At 40.6% G+C, this 19192-nt stretch overlaps 2 protein-coding genes across 2 annotated transcripts in view; one reads left to right on the top strand and one right to left on the bottom strand.

Moving 5' to 3' along the window:
- LOC123514284 overlaps positions 1–19192 on the bottom strand; it is a 67997-nt gene that overhangs the window by 7578 nt on the left and 41227 nt on the right. Inside the window, exon 2 of the mRNA XM_045272093.1 lies at positions 169–544. Within this exon, the coding sequence (XP_045128028.1) occupies positions 169–435 (267 nt within the window). The 5' untranslated portion in view covers positions 436–544. The remainder of the gene's footprint in view (positions 1–168; positions 545–19192) is intronic.
- Positions 535–19192, top strand: part of LOC123514285 (heme oxygenase 1-like) — a 56498-nt gene continuing 37840 nt past the window's right edge. The window contains exons 1-2 of the mRNA XM_045272094.1: positions 535–554; positions 833–997. Of these exons, the coding sequence (XP_045128029.1) occupies positions 550–554; positions 833–997 (170 nt within the window). The 5' untranslated portion in view covers positions 535–549. The remainder of the gene's footprint in view (positions 555–832; positions 998–19192) is intronic.

Here is a 19192-nt window from a genome sequence, read left to right as displayed (position 1 = left end):
AGGGGGCTATCTTAAAAATACTTAAGGAGATGCTGTTGATAAGATCTACCGAGCAGGGAAATAAGGAGCTGGAGAGACCACTGTATTAGAACAGTGTCGAAAAGTAACTACCAACATCACAGAAGCCTCCACCAGAGGTATTAAAAAGCTAAATAACATTATAGCTACCGAGTTCTGACGAGCGTTTAGTGGCAGCGCGGCGTCCCTGAGGTGCGCCTGGCTGATTGACCGCTGCAGCCTGGCTTCTCTCTGCAAGGCATCAAAGGGTACGGGGATCTGGCCGCGCTGATACAGTATGTGCTTCACCAGCACTTCCACCACCCCTGCACACGCTTCCATATCTAGGGGAGTATCCGAGGTGACGGTGACGGCCACGGGCTTCTTACATCTCGTCCCATAACTCTGCCCTGATGCGGAAGGCACAAGCCGTTGCATGATTGGGGTCAGGCAGGGGTCTTCAACAAGTGTATCCTTCGAGTTTAAAGGCCCACTCACCTGATGATGATGATGGATGTGATGGGATTGTCTTTGTTACGGCTCCCGGCTGTGATGTGGTAGGTAGGGATAATGATTATGATTAGATATCTTGTTGCATATATGTTGTCAGTTTATGATTAGATTCAAATTCATTGACTTCATCAAATTCATTTATTTCATTGCGTAGATCACCATTTGAAAAAAAAAAAAAAAATGGCACATTTAAAGAAATAAACACTCAAGCGTTTGGAATTTAGTATTTAGGTAGTAGGTTGGAATTAATTCCACTATTTAGAAATATAACAAACACCCTCCTATTATTATAATAGTAAAAACAAATCCCCAATCGGAGCAGTGCTTTCGGGTGCAGCGCGAACTGGCAACGAGGCAAACCCAAACAAATACAGAACCAGACAAGGAAACACACGAAGAAAGCATTAGATTTGACCAGCCAGCGAGACCCCTGTGGAGTGTCTGCTTCTGTGACCACGTCCAAGCACGCGAACACAACTCAGTCCAAGTAAGGAATGTCTTGGGGCTATGAGATGTTAATGGTAAAGAGGTTTTAGTGAGGTATATTTGTGTTACGCAATACTTGGGGTGGACTCGGGAACATTGGATGACCTCAGCAACATTTGAGATGGCTTTAGTGACACTGTGAATTACCTCAATGACCTCAGCAGTTTATCGATTTGGTTCTTCTCTAGAATCACTGCTCCACGCCGATCTGTATAATACGTATAATACAGTGCAGCATATGTAACGTGTTTACCGTCAGTGAGAGTTTTGGTGAGTGCTCGATCTTATTATATCCACAGTAATAAAGTAAGGTAAACCTACAGAGTTTCACCACCTTGCCCTTTCTGGACGAAACAATTTTTTTCTGGTAGATTTCGGCTTGCATTAATTAAAATATCACTTGTTTATGGCGCAAATCAACCAATTTTTTTTTTTTACAGCCCAGAAACATTATGATTTGCATAAAAAAAAAACTGGTAAATTAATTAGAAACAAGCCAAAATCTACCAGAAAAATTAGTTTCCTCCAGAATAGAACCTAACCTAACCCAATCTAACCTAACTAAGCCTAATTAAACCTAACCTAATCTAACCTAACCAAATCTAACCTAACCAAATCCAACCTAACCTAACCCAACCCAACCTAACCTAACAAAACCTAATCTCAGGGGCTGTCGTGATTGGTGGAAATAATTATGCTTTTTTTTTTTTTTCATTGGCCACCGCTTCAGTTTCAAAGAACAGAACCAATCAGTGTAAACAGTTAAGCGCATGCTCAGACAATGGTATGTCACGGAGCCTGCCGAGTCGCCGCGAGCGCATGACACCATCAATGTGCGGCAGGGTTTGATGCGGGAGGCTAGTGTCATGGCTGATCACCAAAACACTAAAACACGCTTAAATTTTTAAAAATCTGTGTCACCATTCAAAAATGTTGCACCTAGTATATATATGGGGTTCAAATTATTCATTATCAGGAGTTTTATCTCTTGAGGTGGGTAAAAAACACGTAGCTGATTGTGGTGAAACTCTGCAGTAATACCTAAAGTAAACAAAACATTCTAGGTACCTACCAGAATCTAAGTCCACAATTGTTGTTTCCGTTTTGCTTCCCAGAGCACACTGAGCCTGAGTTAGGTTAGGTTAGGTTAGAATTTTTTTCTGGAATGCCATATCTCGCCTCTTTTGGCTCCCCCCTAAAAACCCCTGATTCCCCACTGTCCCCCAAGCTTGTTGGGAGGGAGGAAGGGGGAGGGGAGAGGAAAGGGGGGGAGCAGTGGTTCTGTACTTTTACCGTCGATTCACTTTTTTTTTTATTTTTTTTATTTATTTTTTTTTTTTATACGTAGGGAAGAGGGCCAGCCAAAGGCAAAAAAAAAGAAAGTTAGAAAAAGGTCCATTTGAGCGCTGGCTCTCCAAAGAGTTCAAAAAGTGCCAAAACCGTCAGCCAGAATTAGGGCAGCAAATGCCTCGATACCTCCATCTTAAAAGAAGACAAGTTGTAGGAATTCGGAAATACAGATGCAGGGAGGGAGTTCCAGAGTTTACCAGTGAAAGGGATGAATGATTGAGCGTACGGGTTAACTCTTGCATTAGAGAGTTGGACAGGATAGGGATGAGAGGAAGAAGAAAGCCTTGTGCAGCGTGGCTGCAGGAGGATGGGAGGCATGCAGTTAGCAAGATAAGTAGAACAGTTACCATGAAAATAGCAATAAAATATAGAAAGGGATGCAACATTTCAGTGGTGAGAAAGAGACTGAAGACAGTTAGTCAGAGGAGGGAGTTGATGAGACGAAGAGCTTTCGATTCCACCCTATCAAGCAAAGCTGTGTGACTGGAACCCCCAAACATGCGAAGAGTACTCCATACAGGGACGGATAAGGCCCTTATACAGAGTAAGCAGTTGGAGGGCGAGAAAACTGTCGGAGACGCCTCAGAACACCTAATTTCATAGAAGCTGTTTTAGCAAGAGATGAGATGTGAAGTTTCCAGTTAAGATTATGAGCAAAGGACAGACCGAGGATATTCATTGTGGAAGAGGAGACAGTTGAGTGTCATTGAAGAAGAGGGATAGTTGTCTGGAAGGTTGTGTCGAGTTGATAGATGGAGGAATTGAGTTTTGAGGCATTGAAAACTACTAGATTTTCTCTGCCCCAATCGGAAATCTTAGAAAGATCGGAAGTCAGGCGTTCCGTGGCGTCCCGCGTGATCTGTTGATTTCCTGAAGGGTTGGACGTCTCTGAAAGAACGTGGAAAGATGTAGGGTGGTATCATCAGCGTAGGAGTGGATAGGGCAAGAAGTTTGGTTAAGAAGGTCATTAATGAATAATAGAAAGAGAGTGGGTGACAGGACAGAACCCTGAGGAACACCACTATTAATAGGTTTAGGAGAAGAACAGTAGCCGTCTACCACAGCAGCAATAGAGCGGTCGGAAAGGAAACTTGAGATAAAGTTGCAGAGAGAAGGATAGAAGCCGTAGGAGGGCAGTTTTGAAATCAAAGCTTTATGCCAGACTCTATCAAAAGCTTTTGATATGTCTAACGCAACAGCAAAAGTTTCACCGAAATCTCTAAAAGAGGATGACCAAGACTCAGTAAGGAAAGCCAGAAGATCACCAGTAGAGCGACCTTGACGGAAGCCATACTGGCGATCAGACAGAAGATTGTGAAGTGACAGATGTTTGAGAATCTTCCTATTCAGGATAGATTAAAAACTTTAGACAAGCAAGAGATTAAAGCTATAGGACGGTAGTTTGAGGGGTTAGAACGGTCACCCTTTTTAGGAACAGGCTGAATGTAGGCGAACTTCCAGCAGGAAGGAAAGGTAGAAGTCGATAGACAAAGTTGGAAGAGTTTGGCCAGGCAAGGTGCAAGCACAGAAGCACAGTTTTTGAGAACAATAGGAGGGACCCCATCAGGTCCATAAGCCTTCCGAGGGTTTAGGCCAGCAAGGGCATGGAAAACATCATTACGAAGAATTTTGATTGTAGACATGAAATAGTCAGAGGGAGGAGGAGAGGAGGACAAGCCCAGAATCGTCCAAGGTGGAGTTGTGAGCAAAGGTTTGAGAAAAGAGTTCAGCTTTAGAGACAGAAGAGATGGCAGTGGTGCCATCAGGATGAAATAAAGGAGGAAAGATGAAGAAGTGAAGTTATTTGAGATGTTTTGGCTAGATGCCAGAAGTCACGAGGAGAGTTTGAGTTTGAAAGATTTTGACATTTCCTATTTATGAAAGAGTGTTTGGCAAGTTGAAGAACAGACTTGGCATGATTCCGGGCAGAGATATAAAGTGCATGAGATTCAGGAGATGGAAGGCTCAAGTACCTTTTGTGGGCAACCTCTCTATCATGTATAGCACGAGAACAGGCTGAGTTAAACCAAGGTTTAGAAGGTTTAGGTTGAGAAAAGAATGAGGAATGTACGCCTCCATGCCAGATACTAACACCTCTGTTATGCGTTCAGCACAAAGAGATGGGTCTCTGACACGGAAGCAATAATCATTCCAGGAAAATCAGCATAATACCTCCTCAGGTCCCCCAACTGGCAGAGGCAAAACGCCAGAGGCACCTTCGCTTTGGGGATCCTGCAGAGGATTGGAAAAATAGGACAAGATACAGAAATGAGATTGTGATCGGAGGAGCCCAACGGAGATGAAAGGGTGACAGCATAAGCAGAAGGGTTAGAGGTGAGGAAGAGATCAAGAATGTTGGGCGTGTCTCCAAGACGGTCAGGAATACGAGTAGGGTGTTGCACCAGTTGCTCTAGGTCATGGAGGATAGCAAAGTTGAAGGCTAGTTCACCAGGGTGGTCAGTGAAGGAGAGGAAAGCCAAAGCTGGTGGTGAACATTGAAATCTCCAAGAATGGAAATCTCAGCGAAAGGGTAGAGGGACAGAATGTGCTCCACTTTAGAAGTTAAGTAGTCGAAGAAATTACTATAGTCAGAAGAGTTAGGGAGAGATAAACAGCACAGATGAATTTAGTTTGAGAGTGACTGTTAAGTCGTAGCCAGATGGTGGAAAATTCGGAAGACTCAAGAGCGTGGGCACGAGAGCAAGTTAAGTCGTTGCGTACATAGACGCAACATCCAGCTTTGGAATGAAAATGAGAATAGAGAAAGTAGGAGGGAACAGAGAAGGGCTACTGTCAGTTGCCTCAGACAGCTGTGTTTCGGTGAGGAAAAGAAGATGAGGTTTAGTAGAGGAGAGGTGGTGTTCCACAGATTGAAAATTAGATCTAAGACTGCGGATGTTGCAGAAGTTAATGTAGAAAAAGTTGAGGGAGGTGTCAAGGCATTTGTGGTCTTCAACAGGAGAGGTGTCCGACCTGGGGACATTTTGGTCCCTCCCAGAGGGGACTCCAAGGCGTTGTTTATTTCTGGTCCCATTTTTCTTTAAAATTTTGATTTGGAGTGAAGGGTGTATGTGTGGTAAGTGCATGTAGTTTTGTGTGAAGAAGGAGAGCTGTCTTTAGAGGGTAGGCTGTGACTACCCCCTTGAGTTGTGAGACACAAAGGGAAACATTCAACGAGATCACAACTAGCTTTAATGGAAGGTTCACAGCACCTCCTGAACTAGTGCTATTAGATCTCACTGGGAGTAAGTTATTATTTCGGTAGGTGTCTACTACCTCCTCCCACTTGGTTTATTTGCGTACTCCAGATGCAGACCTCAGCTCTGATATATTTATGAATAAATATATTTGGCACTGTCCCCGAGAAACCGTCCTGTACTCTTGCATCAATTCCCAGCTCTCACTTCACAGCTCCTTCACCCAGCTGATTTGACGTCACATATATGAAGCCACGCTATTGGTCAGCGAGAGAGAGAGAGAGAGAGAGAGAGAGAGAGAATATGAAAACAAATAAGGATAGAGAGAGAGAGAGATGAAAATGAATAATGAGAGAGAGAGAGAGAGAGAGAGAGAGAGAGAGAGAGAATATGAAAACAAATAAGGATAGAGAGAGAGAGAGAGAATATGAAAATGAATAAGGAGAGAGAGAGAGAGAGAGAGAGAGAGAATGGTAACGAAGAAGGCAGCATTTCTCAACCTTTTTACCCTTGTGTAACCCTTAAAATACATGACATGTCTCAAGGAACCCCTGCACAAAAACAAAATTATATTCCATATGTTTCTCATTTTATGTAACATCAAATCAGCTGGGTGGAGGAGCTGCAAAGGGGGAGCTGGGAATTGAGGGCAACATGTGGGACGGTTTCTCGGGGACAGTGCCAATCTTTCTATACTTGGTCTTAATTTATATGACTGCTGGTTGGGGGAGCTAGAAGTACATCGTGACCTCAGCAAAATTTTGAATGAACTCCCAACTCGATGACTTTGCTTTTCTGGAGTGAAGGGCAGTTTTTCTCCTTTTCCCCACTTGGATTTTTTTTCCATCCAAAGTGACTGGCATTTTTCCATTACAGATGTCTCTGTGTATTTACCAAGTTGTATTGTACAAGGTTCAAGCGGGGTTCATAATGTCCAGTCTCCATGTCTCCATATATCCAATTTTTCTTTAAAGTTATGCACATTATATGCTGTAACAACTTCATCACTCAATGCATTCCAATTTTCCACTGTTCTATGTGGAAAACTTTATTGTCCAGTATCCTTCACACACTGCTTCATCCTAATCTCCTTTACATGTCCTGTTGTCCAACTAGCTTCTTCTGTCACCAGCACCAGGTCTTCCTTGTCTATTTTTTCAATGCTGTTAACTATTTTATACATTGTCATTAGGTGTCTTCATTCTCATCTATCTTGTAAGGTTGGCAGTTCCATTTCCTGCAGCCTTTCTTAATATGTTAGGTCCTTTATTTCTGACACCGTCTTTGTAGCTATCTTCTGGATCTGTTCTAATCTTCTTATATCTTTTTTAGAGCTCAGTGACCACACCACTGCTGCATATTCTAGCTTTGGACGTATCATGCTCTTAATAATTTCTTTCATCATATCTTTGTGTATTTACCTAGTTGTATTGTACAGGGTTTGAGCAGGGCTCATAGTTTCCTGTCTCCATGTATTCATTTATCTAATTTTTTCCTTAAATTTATGCACATTATCTGCTTTAACAATTTCATTATCCAATGCATTCCACTTTTCCACCATTGTGGGTGGAAAACTGTATTTTTCAATATGCTTCACACACTGCCTCATCCTGATGTTCTTTTCATGAGTAGTGTTGCAGGATGTTATAAGAAGGCTAGGTGAAACTTGGTTCGGGAGATAAAATCACGAAAACAAGTAACTCTATCACGAAATGGTGGTTGTGCGAGATGTAAACAACGCCGAACCAGGTCACTGCAACGCATGCAGCCAAAACAAAGACATGAAATTCACAATACAATGCGAGGAGTGTAAGAGTTAGGTGCAATACACATGCAGTGCACTACCACTATACCTGTTTTGTGCCTTGCTCGCACTCACCTAAAGTACATGTGTGAGAAGTGTAGCTTCCATGAATATGCTGATCCAGACTGGACACCTGAGGTGAGTGAGGCTATAAGCAGAATGAAAAGGGAGCAGGATGCACAACACACAGTCTCCATCACCTTCTGCCACAGTTGAGACTCCATCAGATTGCACAACACACCAAATAGCCACATGGACTGACCATACACAGGGTGGCTTAGGCAACATCCCAGAGGATATGGACCTGAGCCTGGTACAACAGACAGAGGAACACTTTACACCAATCACAGAATCTGTAAGTACCACAGGAGGGAGCCAAGGTAGCAACTATTCAAATCAACCAGCATAGAGCAACAAGTGGATGAGCCTTGTCTAGCCACTACAATTCCACAACGAACATGTAGGTTTAATAGACAAGGGTGCTGCAAGTATGGCTTCAATGGGAAGGGCTGTAAATTCAACCATCCCAGACGCTGCCAAAAATACATTAATCATGGCCCCAGAGATAATTCAGGCTGCAAACTGGGAAGGGAATGTCCAAATTATCATCGTGTTATGTCAAAAAGCCCTTCAGAAACAAGAATGTTTCACCAAAGATTGTAAGTTTACCCACATAAGAGGAACTAAAAGACAGAAGACACTAACACAAAACTCCGTTGACACAGAACATGATAACCCCGGCACAACAAATGCACAGGCAGTTCCTCGAAACTATTCAAATGTGGAACTCAATGGCAATTTTTTAGAAATGTTCCTCGAGCTGAAAACACATGTAACAAATATAAACAGAGTTGTGGAGGTTCATGGACTTGCACTGCAAAACCTAACCAAGCCACCAATACAGCAGAGCCCCCCGCTTAAGTACTTCCAGCAGCAGTGACTCCCATGAACCCAGCCTGGGCCTGGCCAAGGCTTAGGGTTCACTAGTGGAGAGACTTTTAGTGGGCAATATGCAAGGACTATACCCTAAGACTAACCAAAGCAAGCTTCCATTTGTTAGGGAACTATCCAGCAAGGAGGACTTCATGATTATTGCTCTCACTGAAATCCACTTATCAGCAGGTGTCAAGGAAGCAGAAATCAGTATTCCTAACTACACCTCATTCCGAAGCCAGGAAAGGAAGAACCCATGGGGGAACAATAACATACCTGAGAAATGACATTGCTTCCAATGCAAATATGGTCTTGTCATACTCAGACGACCAAATAGAACTCCAGACAATTCATATACAGTTAGCTATGCAACATGGTTTTTATAAAATGTTACTAACACCCCAACTGTAGCCCCAACAACTTCAACAGAGCCATGAAGGCCCTATTACAACTGCTTGACTCCCTATCAATCTCTGCCCCTGAGATCATCCTCACTGGGGACTTCAACTTTCCCTTTTTAAAGTGGCCAGAGGGAATCTTAACTGGAAGCACTTCCACTGAAAAGAGCCAAGCTAAACTACTGCTGGACATAATGATATCCTCATTTCTAGTACAAGTAATAAATGAACCTACCAGGTGTAAAAACATTGATCTACTCTTCACCAACAATAGTGATGCTATTGATAGCATATCTGCTGAAAAAACTTTCTTCTCTGATCACAATTTCCTCAGGATATTGACAAACTACAGAAAAACAATGCTACCTTCTAAAGTAACCAGTCCCACAGAGAGGAATCCTTTCTCCAACCTAAACTTTTCAGCAGCCAAGCAAACTGGGAGAGTATAAATGATCGACTGAGAAACATAGACTGGGAGGTTGTGCTCCAAGGCAGTGACCCCGAGGTTATGCTGAACACCCTGATCACCACCATCCTAAGGGCTTGTTAAGGAAATGTACCTACTAGGAGAAAATCTACCAGAAAAAGGATTATTCCAAAGGAGCGGAAGATCCTGATTAAGAGACAGGCAGCCTTAAACAAGAAGATACATAAGGCAACAAACATTAGGCAGAAGAGCTTGCTACAAGCCAAAGTGTGTAAATGTTGAGAAGAAAATCAAAGAATCCCATGAAAGTCAGCAAGAACGGGAAGAAAATCAGGCAATTCTTAACATTAAAGTTAACCTGAAGTTCTTCTACAAATACTGCAAAAAGTTCTCTAGAACACACAAGAGTAGGGCCACTCTAAGCTGAAAGCGGGGAAATATTGATGACCCCTGAAGAAACATGCCACATTCTATCCTGGCAATACACAAAAATTTTCTCACAGCTAAACACTACAAAGACAGAGCAGTATTCCAGAGAGTTTTTCAGGGAGCAGAACCAACACCACCACTTCCTTGACAACATCGCCTTCATCATTGCTGACATATAGAAAGCCATCAGTGAACTTAAGATGAACTCTGCTGCTGGATCTGATGGTGTGTCATCCATCTTACTGCTAAAGTGCAAAGAGGCCCTGGCATGCCTTCTCTATAAAATCTGGCGCTGCTCTCTTGACACTGGCATCATCCCAACCATGCTAAAGAAGGCAGTAATCTCTCCTATCCACAAAGGCGGAGATAGAAGCCAAGCTAAAAATTACAGGCCCATAGCCATCACCTACTTAGAAGAAAATAAACTCATGAACCACTCTCGATGTAGGTGTCTTAAAGGAAGATCATGCCTCTCCAACTTATTGGCCCACTATGAATGGCTATTCCAAGGGCTAGCTGATGGAGGAAATGTTGATGTTGTGTACCTGGATTTTGCCAAAGCCTTTGACCAGGTTGACCTTGGCATCCTCCTCCATAAGCTGAAGGCCATGGGGATAACAGGGAAGCTGGGTGTGTGGCTGCACAGCTTCCTAACACACAATGCAGACAGTTGCTGTTGATGGCCACAAATCACAGCAAGAACAAGTTATTAGTGGTGTCCCCCAGAGTTCAGCCTTGGCCCCATGCTCTTCCTGGTCCTCATGCCTGACATAGAGGAAATGGTCGACAGCTCTTTCTTATCATCTTTTGCTGATGATACCACCCTTAATCATAGGATCAGGGAAGAAAGATATGTCCTATACCTACAAGAGAACATTAACAAGATATTTGCATAGGCCGAAGCAAACAACATGAAGTTTAATGAACAAAAATTTGAACTACAGAGACTTGGACCCAACACTGAAATAAAAAATTGATGAAGCCAGTTTTTGCTGCATTGAGAGAAAAAGGCCATGTAATTACTAGTTTTATTGATGATTCTTTAATTTGTAATAAGTCTAGGACAGGCTGTCTGGCTTGTGTCGATGATACCATTAAATTACTTCATAAACTAGGTTTTTGCATTAACATGGACAAGTCCGTGCTGGAGCCCACTCAGACCATTGAATACTTGGGTGATATTATTGATACTAATAATATGACTTTCATTGCCACAACGCAGGATTCAGAAAATCACGCAAGCCTTTGAGACACTTAGAAATAAATGTACAGATAGAATCAGGGTAGTAGCCAGAGTTATTTATCTAGTGGTTGCTGCCATTCCAGCAGTGGAGCTTGGCAAGCTACATTACAGGAATTTGGAAGCTGAAAAAATTGCAGCTTTGAAAATCAAACAAGGGAACTTTGATAGTTACATGAGAATTACAGAGGGTATGAAATCTGACCTTCAATGGTGGATTCATAGCATTTCTAGACAGAATAGAAAAATTTTTAGAACAGGCAGGGACGTTGACGTCTATACGGACGCTTCAAACACATCAGTTTGTCGCATGTAGTTAGTCAGCTGAAGAAAGGTTGATGCACATTAATGCATTGGAGCTTAAGGCCATTCTATTAGTTTTGCAAGTGTTTGCTCCAGTTCTCAAAGGAAAACACATTAAGGTCTGTTGTGACAATATTACTGCAATGACTTATGTTAATCAAATGGGTGGCATAAAATCTAGTATTTGTAATGAGATAGCCACCAATATCTGGGATTGGTGCATCACATATGATGCTTGGATAACATGTTCTCACATCCCAAGAAAGGCAAACACGTTGACGGATTCAGCATCTCGGTTAGTTAAGGATGGACATGAATGGAAACTCAATGTTAATATTTTCCGACAGTTATGCGCTATTTTTGGTACTCCGGTGATTGACTTGTTTGCATCAAGGCTCAATAAACAACTACCTTGCTATTGCTCTTGGAACCCAGATCCAGGTGCATTTACTTTAAACTGGTCTAGATTTAAGCTTTCATACATCTTTCCACCCTTTTCACTGATCGCTAGGTGTCTGCAGAAGTTAAGTGCAGAAGAGGCGAGAGTGTGGATGGTGGTCCTGCTATGGTTATCACAACCATGGATGGGCACACTAGTCAGGATGCTGATAGATCACCCTCGCCTCATCACGCAAAAGAGAGAGGTGCTAGTAAACCTCTCTTCAGGGGAGGAACATCCGATTATGAGGCACACTCAACTGATGGCGTGCCTTCTATCAGGCAGCACCTGCGAAGCAGAGGTATTTCTGAGAAAGGTGCGGACATCATCCTGGCCTCGTGGAAACCGGGGACGGGGAAACAATATAGACCACACCTTAAGAGATGGACACAGTTTTGTAATAGATGGGACGTTAGTCCATTTGATCCTACTGTCTCAAACATCATAAATTTTCTATCTGAAACTTTCAACAGGAATGTGGGTTATGAGTTGGTCAACACTGCAAGAAGTGCCCTCTCATCACTAGGGATTGTCGTGAATGGATACAAAGCGGGTAATCATCCATTAGTCATCAGGTTCATGAAGGGCATATTTAACCTAAGACCACCATCAACTAGATACACGGAAACGTGGGATGTTCAGCCAGTTCTGACAATGTTAACATCTATGTATCCTTTGCACATTTTGACACTTAAGGATTTATCGTTGAAATTGGTTATGCTAATGGCATTGACTCAAGCAGCTAGAGTAAAAACTTTGCCCCTGTTGTGTACACAGGGTATGCACATAGATAAAGATTTCATTTCAGTTTATTTAAGGGGAAACATTAAGCAGTGTAGGCCTACATTTAATATACGGACTGTTAAATTTCAAGCATATTCTAGGGACTCACATTTATGTGTTTGTGCAACATTGAAACATTATTTGGAAAGGACTGAGGGACTCAGACAGGAATTTTCCCAGTTCAACGATACGTTACTCATCAGTTACATTAAACCACACAAGCTGGTTACTAAAGTTTCCATATCCTGATGGATTAAAACAATGCTTTATAGGTCAGGAGTGGATACATCAAGATTTACTGCGGGTAGTGTTAGACCTGCCGCAGTATCTAAAGCCAAGGGTATGTCAATACCCATCGCTTGTATTATGTCCAAAGCGGGATGGACACGAGAAAGTACTTTTGCAAAGTACTATGACAAACAAATGTTAAAGAAGTAGACTCTTTTCAAGAAGCAGTGTTGGAGTAGGTTGGTTACTCTTTTGTGTTACAATTGTATTCTTATGTTTGGATATTGAAAAAATTGCTTAAAAATTACTTTTGCAAGTTTATTGGGACAAAGGTAGTGTGGTAGAAGTTAGAATTGCCAGAGTGATTTTGTTACTCTCTTAAAATACAGATGTAATTGAAATTTGGTATAGAGGTTCAATTGTAATGGGTAGTGAACTTCATGTGATAATGGATTTATGTATAATGAAATTTCCAATGCAGGATCGTGGTTTTTGATCCCATATCACAATGCTTTTGAGAGGCAGTTGTTTAGGCACGACACCCACATGGCTTTAAAGCCTCATGTAGGAATCTCCACGTGGCAGAAGGTGATTTGACGAAGTAAAATTATAAAGTATACGAGACTTACCGTAGGTCAGTTGAAGTATGCTTTGGATTTTAGGAGTGAAATCACCTCTGCCGTAGTGGAGATTTTTACATGCCCACCACTTCCCACCCTTGTTCACATGTTTTACAAGGATTACTTGTATTTATGATTAATAACATGTTAGCTGATATCATGTGGGTGTTCGTGGCTTTGAAGTCTGACTGGCCGGTGCGTGGATGGCTTATCTCATGTAAAAATCTCCACTACAGCAGAGGTGATTTGACTCCTAAAATCCAAAGCATACTTCAACTGACCTACGGTAAGTCTCGTATACTTTATAATTATATGACATTTCTTGGCATTAAACTCCAATTTCCACTTCCTACTCCACTCATAGATCTTGTTTATATCTTCCTGTAACAGTAGGCAGTCCTCTCTGGTTTTGATAACTCTTAGTAGTTTTGCATCATCAGTTATTTAACTGTTTACTCCAATGTGAAAGTTGTTTATATAAATCTGAAACATAATGGGAGCTAACACTGACCCTTGTGGTACTCCACTAGTTATTTTACCCCAAGATGAGTATGTATCTCTGATCACAGTTCTCATTTCCCTATCCTTCAAATAATCTCTTGTCCATTCTAGCAAAGTTCCTCACAATCCTCCTATGTTCTTCAGTTTCCAAAGTAGTCTTCTATCAAAATTCTTTTTTATATCCAGGTATACTGTGTCTGCCCATCTGTCTCTTTTCCAGTCCTGCAATAACTTGAGTAGAAGCTTAATAAGTTTGATACACATGACCTCCCTGTCCTGAACCCAAATTGTCTGTTCGATATGACTTGCTCCTCTTCTAGAAGTTTAACCTATTTTTCTTTGATGATTATTTCACACAACTTCCCCAAAATACTTGTAAGTGACACTGGTCTGTAGTTTAGTGGTTCAGTTGCCTTTCCTCCTTTAGATATCGGTATTATGTTGGCTCTCTTCCATTCTAGTGGAACTTTCCCTTCATTTATTGAACTTGTAATTATTTCCAAAATTGGATCCAGTAGTTGCTCTTTACATTCTTTTAACACCCAGCCTGATACACCATCTGACCCCATTGCTTTTCTGACATCCAACTTATCCAATAATCTTCCAATATCCCTTTTGTGCACTGCGATCTCATGTAATCCTTAGCAATGCAATGTCCTATTAGGTTCTGTGAAATCTTCTTCTGCAGTGAACACCATTTTGAAGCTATCATTCATTATTTCACACATTTCCATCTCTGTTTGGTATGTCTTCCCTCCTTTAATTATTTTTTCTATTGTTTCCTTGTTCTTCATTTTGCCATTTATAAACTTGTAGAAAAGTTTGGGTTTGTCTTTGTCACCACATCTTTCTCAAAGTTTCTTTCTTCCTCTCTTCTTACTCTAATATATTCATTTCTTGCATCCCTGCACTGCCATCTGTTATAGTCATTTCTCTGTTTTATGAGTTTCTTTCAAGCTTTATTTTGTGCCTTTTTAGCTTGTATGCATCTAGCATTGTACCAAGCATGTATTTTTTTTTCTTAATTCTATACACAGTTACAAATTTTTTACTCCTTCATTATATTTCTGTAAGAATATTTCATATTTCCCTTGTATTGTCTTTCTGTACATAATGTTTCTCCACTCAGTATCAGCAAAATAGATGTTTCATTTTTCAAAATTGCTCTTGCATAATTCAATCTCTCCTTTGTAGTCCTCTGTGTAACTTATTTCATCTTCCTCCTGAATTTGCATCTCTAATGTCACATGATCACTTTTCCCCATTGGACTAAGGTATTGTATGATTGGTTTCTTTGTGAATACTAAGTCAAGCAACAATGGTTCTTCTTCATCCCTGTACCTTGTTGACTCCTCCACCCACTGATCCATTGCATTAACCATAGTCAACTGTAATGCTTCCTCGCTCCACTGTCGAGCATTATCCATTACTTCCATCTCTCTTTCCAGTTTACTTTTTTGCAGTTAAAGTCTCCAACTAAAAGTATTCTTTTATCTCTTCTTATCATGCTATCAAGGCACTTAATCACCTCTTTTGCATATCTTTATGTTCTTAAGTTCCTCATGTATTTGTCTTAGGTGGCACATATGTAATTGTAATTTTTCTCTTCTTCGATTCCTGTTTTGATTGTTACTCCCATTACTTCCACTTTGTCCTCTCCATATTGCACATCCTCCACACATATATTATAATGAACCATTATTAGCACTCCTCTCCCTTTATCCTTCCTGTCTCTCGTCCAGCTATTATATCCCTCCTATTTAAAGTTAACATGGATATGCTCTCATAGTTTTGTTTCAACAATGCACATTACATCCAGCTTTTTCTTTTACAAATAATCCCTAACCTGCAACATGCTTGATAACAACCCATCTATATTAGTATAAGTCACTCTTAATTTCTTGCTTCCTCCACGACCACCTCTTTCTTCCATAGGAACCACTTCTTTAGTCTCATATCCAGAACCCTGCAGTAAAAATTCTTTTTCTCGATCTCTGTCCTTTTCTCGTTTTTTTCTTAGCTTTAGTTCTTAGCACTTTCTCCTTTTCCCTCTCCTCTAGGTTCATATCTCTTTTTATCCATATATCTTTGTGTTCAGTATCATCGGCCAGCTTCCCTTTCCTAGCCATAATTTCCTCTACTGCCACTTGAGATCTCATTCTCACTTTCATTGGTCTCCTACCCCCTTCACTGTATCTTCCTAGCCTTATTACTTCCTCCACCTCCTGGTCTAGTTCTTGTTTGATAACAGTTTTGGCCAGTTCTCTCTCCACATTCTCTCATGAATTTATTTGGATTTTTCTTTTCTTTCATCCTAAGAATCACAAAGCTTTTTCTCTTATCCACTGAATCCCGCACCAGGTCTTCCTTCTCTAATTACTTGAATTACAGCGACTCGTGTTTTTCTGAATTTGTCTCTTTACAAACTCCAAAAATTTAACTTTTTCCTCTTCCTGTTTATGCTTCTATGCATATCATAGTTCCTTCAGCTTGTTTTCCCCCAATGCACCTTCTACCCTGTCCAAAATCCTATCCTGCACTTTAACCTGTAAGCTCCTTAAGGTGTGTGTGTAATTCACCTTGGTCGTCTGCTGGTCACCCAGCCAGTCTTCCCCATTACGGAGCGAGTTCAGAGCTCATAGACCGATCTTCGGGTAGGACTGAGACCACATCAACACACTCCACACACTGGGAAAGCAAGGCCATAACCCCTTGAGTTACATCTTGTACCTATTTACTGCTAGGTGAACAGGGGCCACACATTAAGAGGCTTGCCCATTTGCCTCGCCGCTTACCGGGACTCAAATCCGGCCCTCTCGATTGTGAGTCGAACATGCTAACAACTACACTACGCGGTGTGTGTGTGTGTGTGTGTGTGTGTGTGTGTGTGTGTGTGTGTGTGTGTGTGTGTGTGTGTGTGTGTGTGTATTTACCTAGTTGTAGTTTTACAGGGCCTGGGCTTTATGCTCGTGTGGCCCCGTCTCCATATCTACACTTATCCAATCTTACTTTAAAAGTATGCACACTCATTGCAGACACTACTTCTTCATTTAAACTGTTCCACGTCTCAATACATCTTTGCGGGAAACTATGTTTTTTAACATCTCTCAGACATCTTCGCTTTGTCAGCTTTTTACTATGCCATCTTGTGCTTCGAATGTCATTTTCTTCTCTCAGGATTAGTTTCTCATTATCCACTTGGTCCATTCCGTTGATCAATTTATAAACTTGTATCAGATTCCCTCTCTCCCTTCTCTGTTCCAGGGTTGGTAGATCCATAGCCTTTAGTCTCTCCTCATGTCATCCCTTCAAATTCTGGAACCATTCTTGTAACCATTTTTTGTAGTAGTGTGTGTGTGTGTGTGTATTTACCTAGTTGTAGTTTTACAGGGCCTGGGCTTTATGCTCGTGTGGCCCCGTCTCCATATCTACACTTAGATATGGATATATGGAATAATACAATTTAGTATTATTCTGTATTATTGCAATTATTATTATTATTATTACTATTCTTATTACCTTTATCATTAACTTTATTATTATTATTATTATTATTATTATTATTATCACTTCTTTTGTTATTATTATTATATACTATTATTATTATTATTATTATTATCATTGTAATTGTTACTATTATTCACTATTATTATCATTATTATTAATTATTTATTCATTCATTAATACCAATATGTTTCTTTTCCGTTTCTTCCCCTGTCTGTTTTGAGTCTGTTCTGAGATTATTTACAATCTCAGTAAGAGTATATTAGGACACATATACCTTCGGGTATCTAGTCCTCTTTGTCATATTATCGACGTGTTTGGGCAGTTGCCTAATTGTAACTGTTTTGTATGTGTATGTGTAATATGACAATAAACAAACAAAAACTAAAAAACTAACTAACTATCCAATTTTTCTTTAAAACTATGCATGCTCATTGCTGACTCCACTTCCTCACTCAAACTGTTCCAGATCTCAACACATCTTTGTGGGAAACTATATTTTTTAACATCTCTCAGACATCTTCCCTTCTTCAGTTTCTTACTATGCGATCTTGTGCTTCTAGTGTCATATTCTTCTCTCAGGATTAGTTTCTCATTATCCACTTGATCCATTCCATTAATCAATTTATAAACTTGTATCAGATCCTCTCTCTCTCCTCTGTTCCAGGGTTGGTAGATCCATAGCTTTTTGTCTCTCCTCATATGTCATCCCTTTAAATTCTGGAACCATTCTTGTAGCCATTTTTTGTAGTCTCTCCAATTTCTTTATGTGTTTCTTTTTATGGGGGGTCCACACAACTCCTGCATATTCCAATCTGAGTCTTATTTTATTACTTATCAATTTCTTCATCATTTCTTTGTCCATGTAGTGAAATGCTAATCCAATATTCCTTAGCAAATTATATGTCTCTCTGAAAATTCTATCAATGTGGCTTACCGGTTGAGTGTTTTCTTCCATCGTCACTCCCAAGTCCTTTTCCTTTTTTACTTCTTCTAGTTCTACTCCATCTCCCATCTTATAGATTCCCACGGGTCATCTTTCACTTTTTCCCATTTCCATGACATGGCTTTTGTCCACATTGAATTCCATCTCCCATTTTTTACTCCATTTCTAGATCTTGTTTAAGTCTTCCTGCAGTATTTCACAATCCTCTTTTTGTTTTATGACTGCACAGTTTTGTATCGTCCGCAAACAGATTTATGTAGCTGTTCACTCCCTCTGGCATGTCGTTTATATATATATGAGAAAGAGTATTGGCGCCAATACTGATCCCTGTGGCACTCCGCTGTCTACTGCTCTCCACTTGGACTTCATGTCTTTAACTACCGTCCATATTTCTCTCCCCCCCTCAAGTAATTTTCCATCCATCTCAATGTGCTTTCTTTTAAGCCACCCTTCTCCTCTAACTTCCATAGTAATCTTTCATGTGGCACTTTATCAAATGCCTTTTTTAAATCTAAATAAATACAGTCAATCCAACCCTCTCTCTCTTGTACTTTATCAACTATTCTAGAGTAGAAACTCAATAAATTTGTCACACACAACTGACCTTTTCTGAAACCAAATTGGCTATTTGATAATAATTTGTTGTCTTCAAGAAACTCAATCCATTGTTTCTTTATTACTCTTTCACAGATCTTGCATATTACACTAGTTAGTGATACTGGTCTGTAATTTAAAGGTTCTTCTTTCCTTTCGCTCTTATATATAAGAACCACCTCACCTCTTTTCCATTCTACTGGTACTGTTCCATTTTCTATTGAGCATTTTATGATGTATATACACTGCTGGTCAGAGCGGAAGGCGCAAAAGGGACAACAACTTCCACGCTGACCAAATTTCATTCATCCCTTTTTAACTCCTAAACCTACGGCGGGATTCGCTGTATGTCGCTATCTGACAACTCTGCAGCTCTAGTTGTCAAAGTAGATGATATGTTTCCTTAGTCAACATTTGTCTGTGGTTCGTGTGATTGCATTTGAATTTTCTTTCACCCTCCTTCACGGGCCCTTTTTGTGGATGCGTGAGCTTACCATTGT

The sequence above is a fragment of the Portunus trituberculatus genome, chromosome 37 (assembly GCF_017591435.1).
Source record: "Portunus trituberculatus isolate SZX2019 chromosome 37, ASM1759143v1, whole genome shotgun sequence".
Lineage (NCBI taxonomy): Eukaryota > Metazoa > Arthropoda > Malacostraca > Decapoda > Portunidae > Portunus > Portunus trituberculatus.
This window is presented reverse-complemented; position numbering and strand designations above follow the sequence as displayed.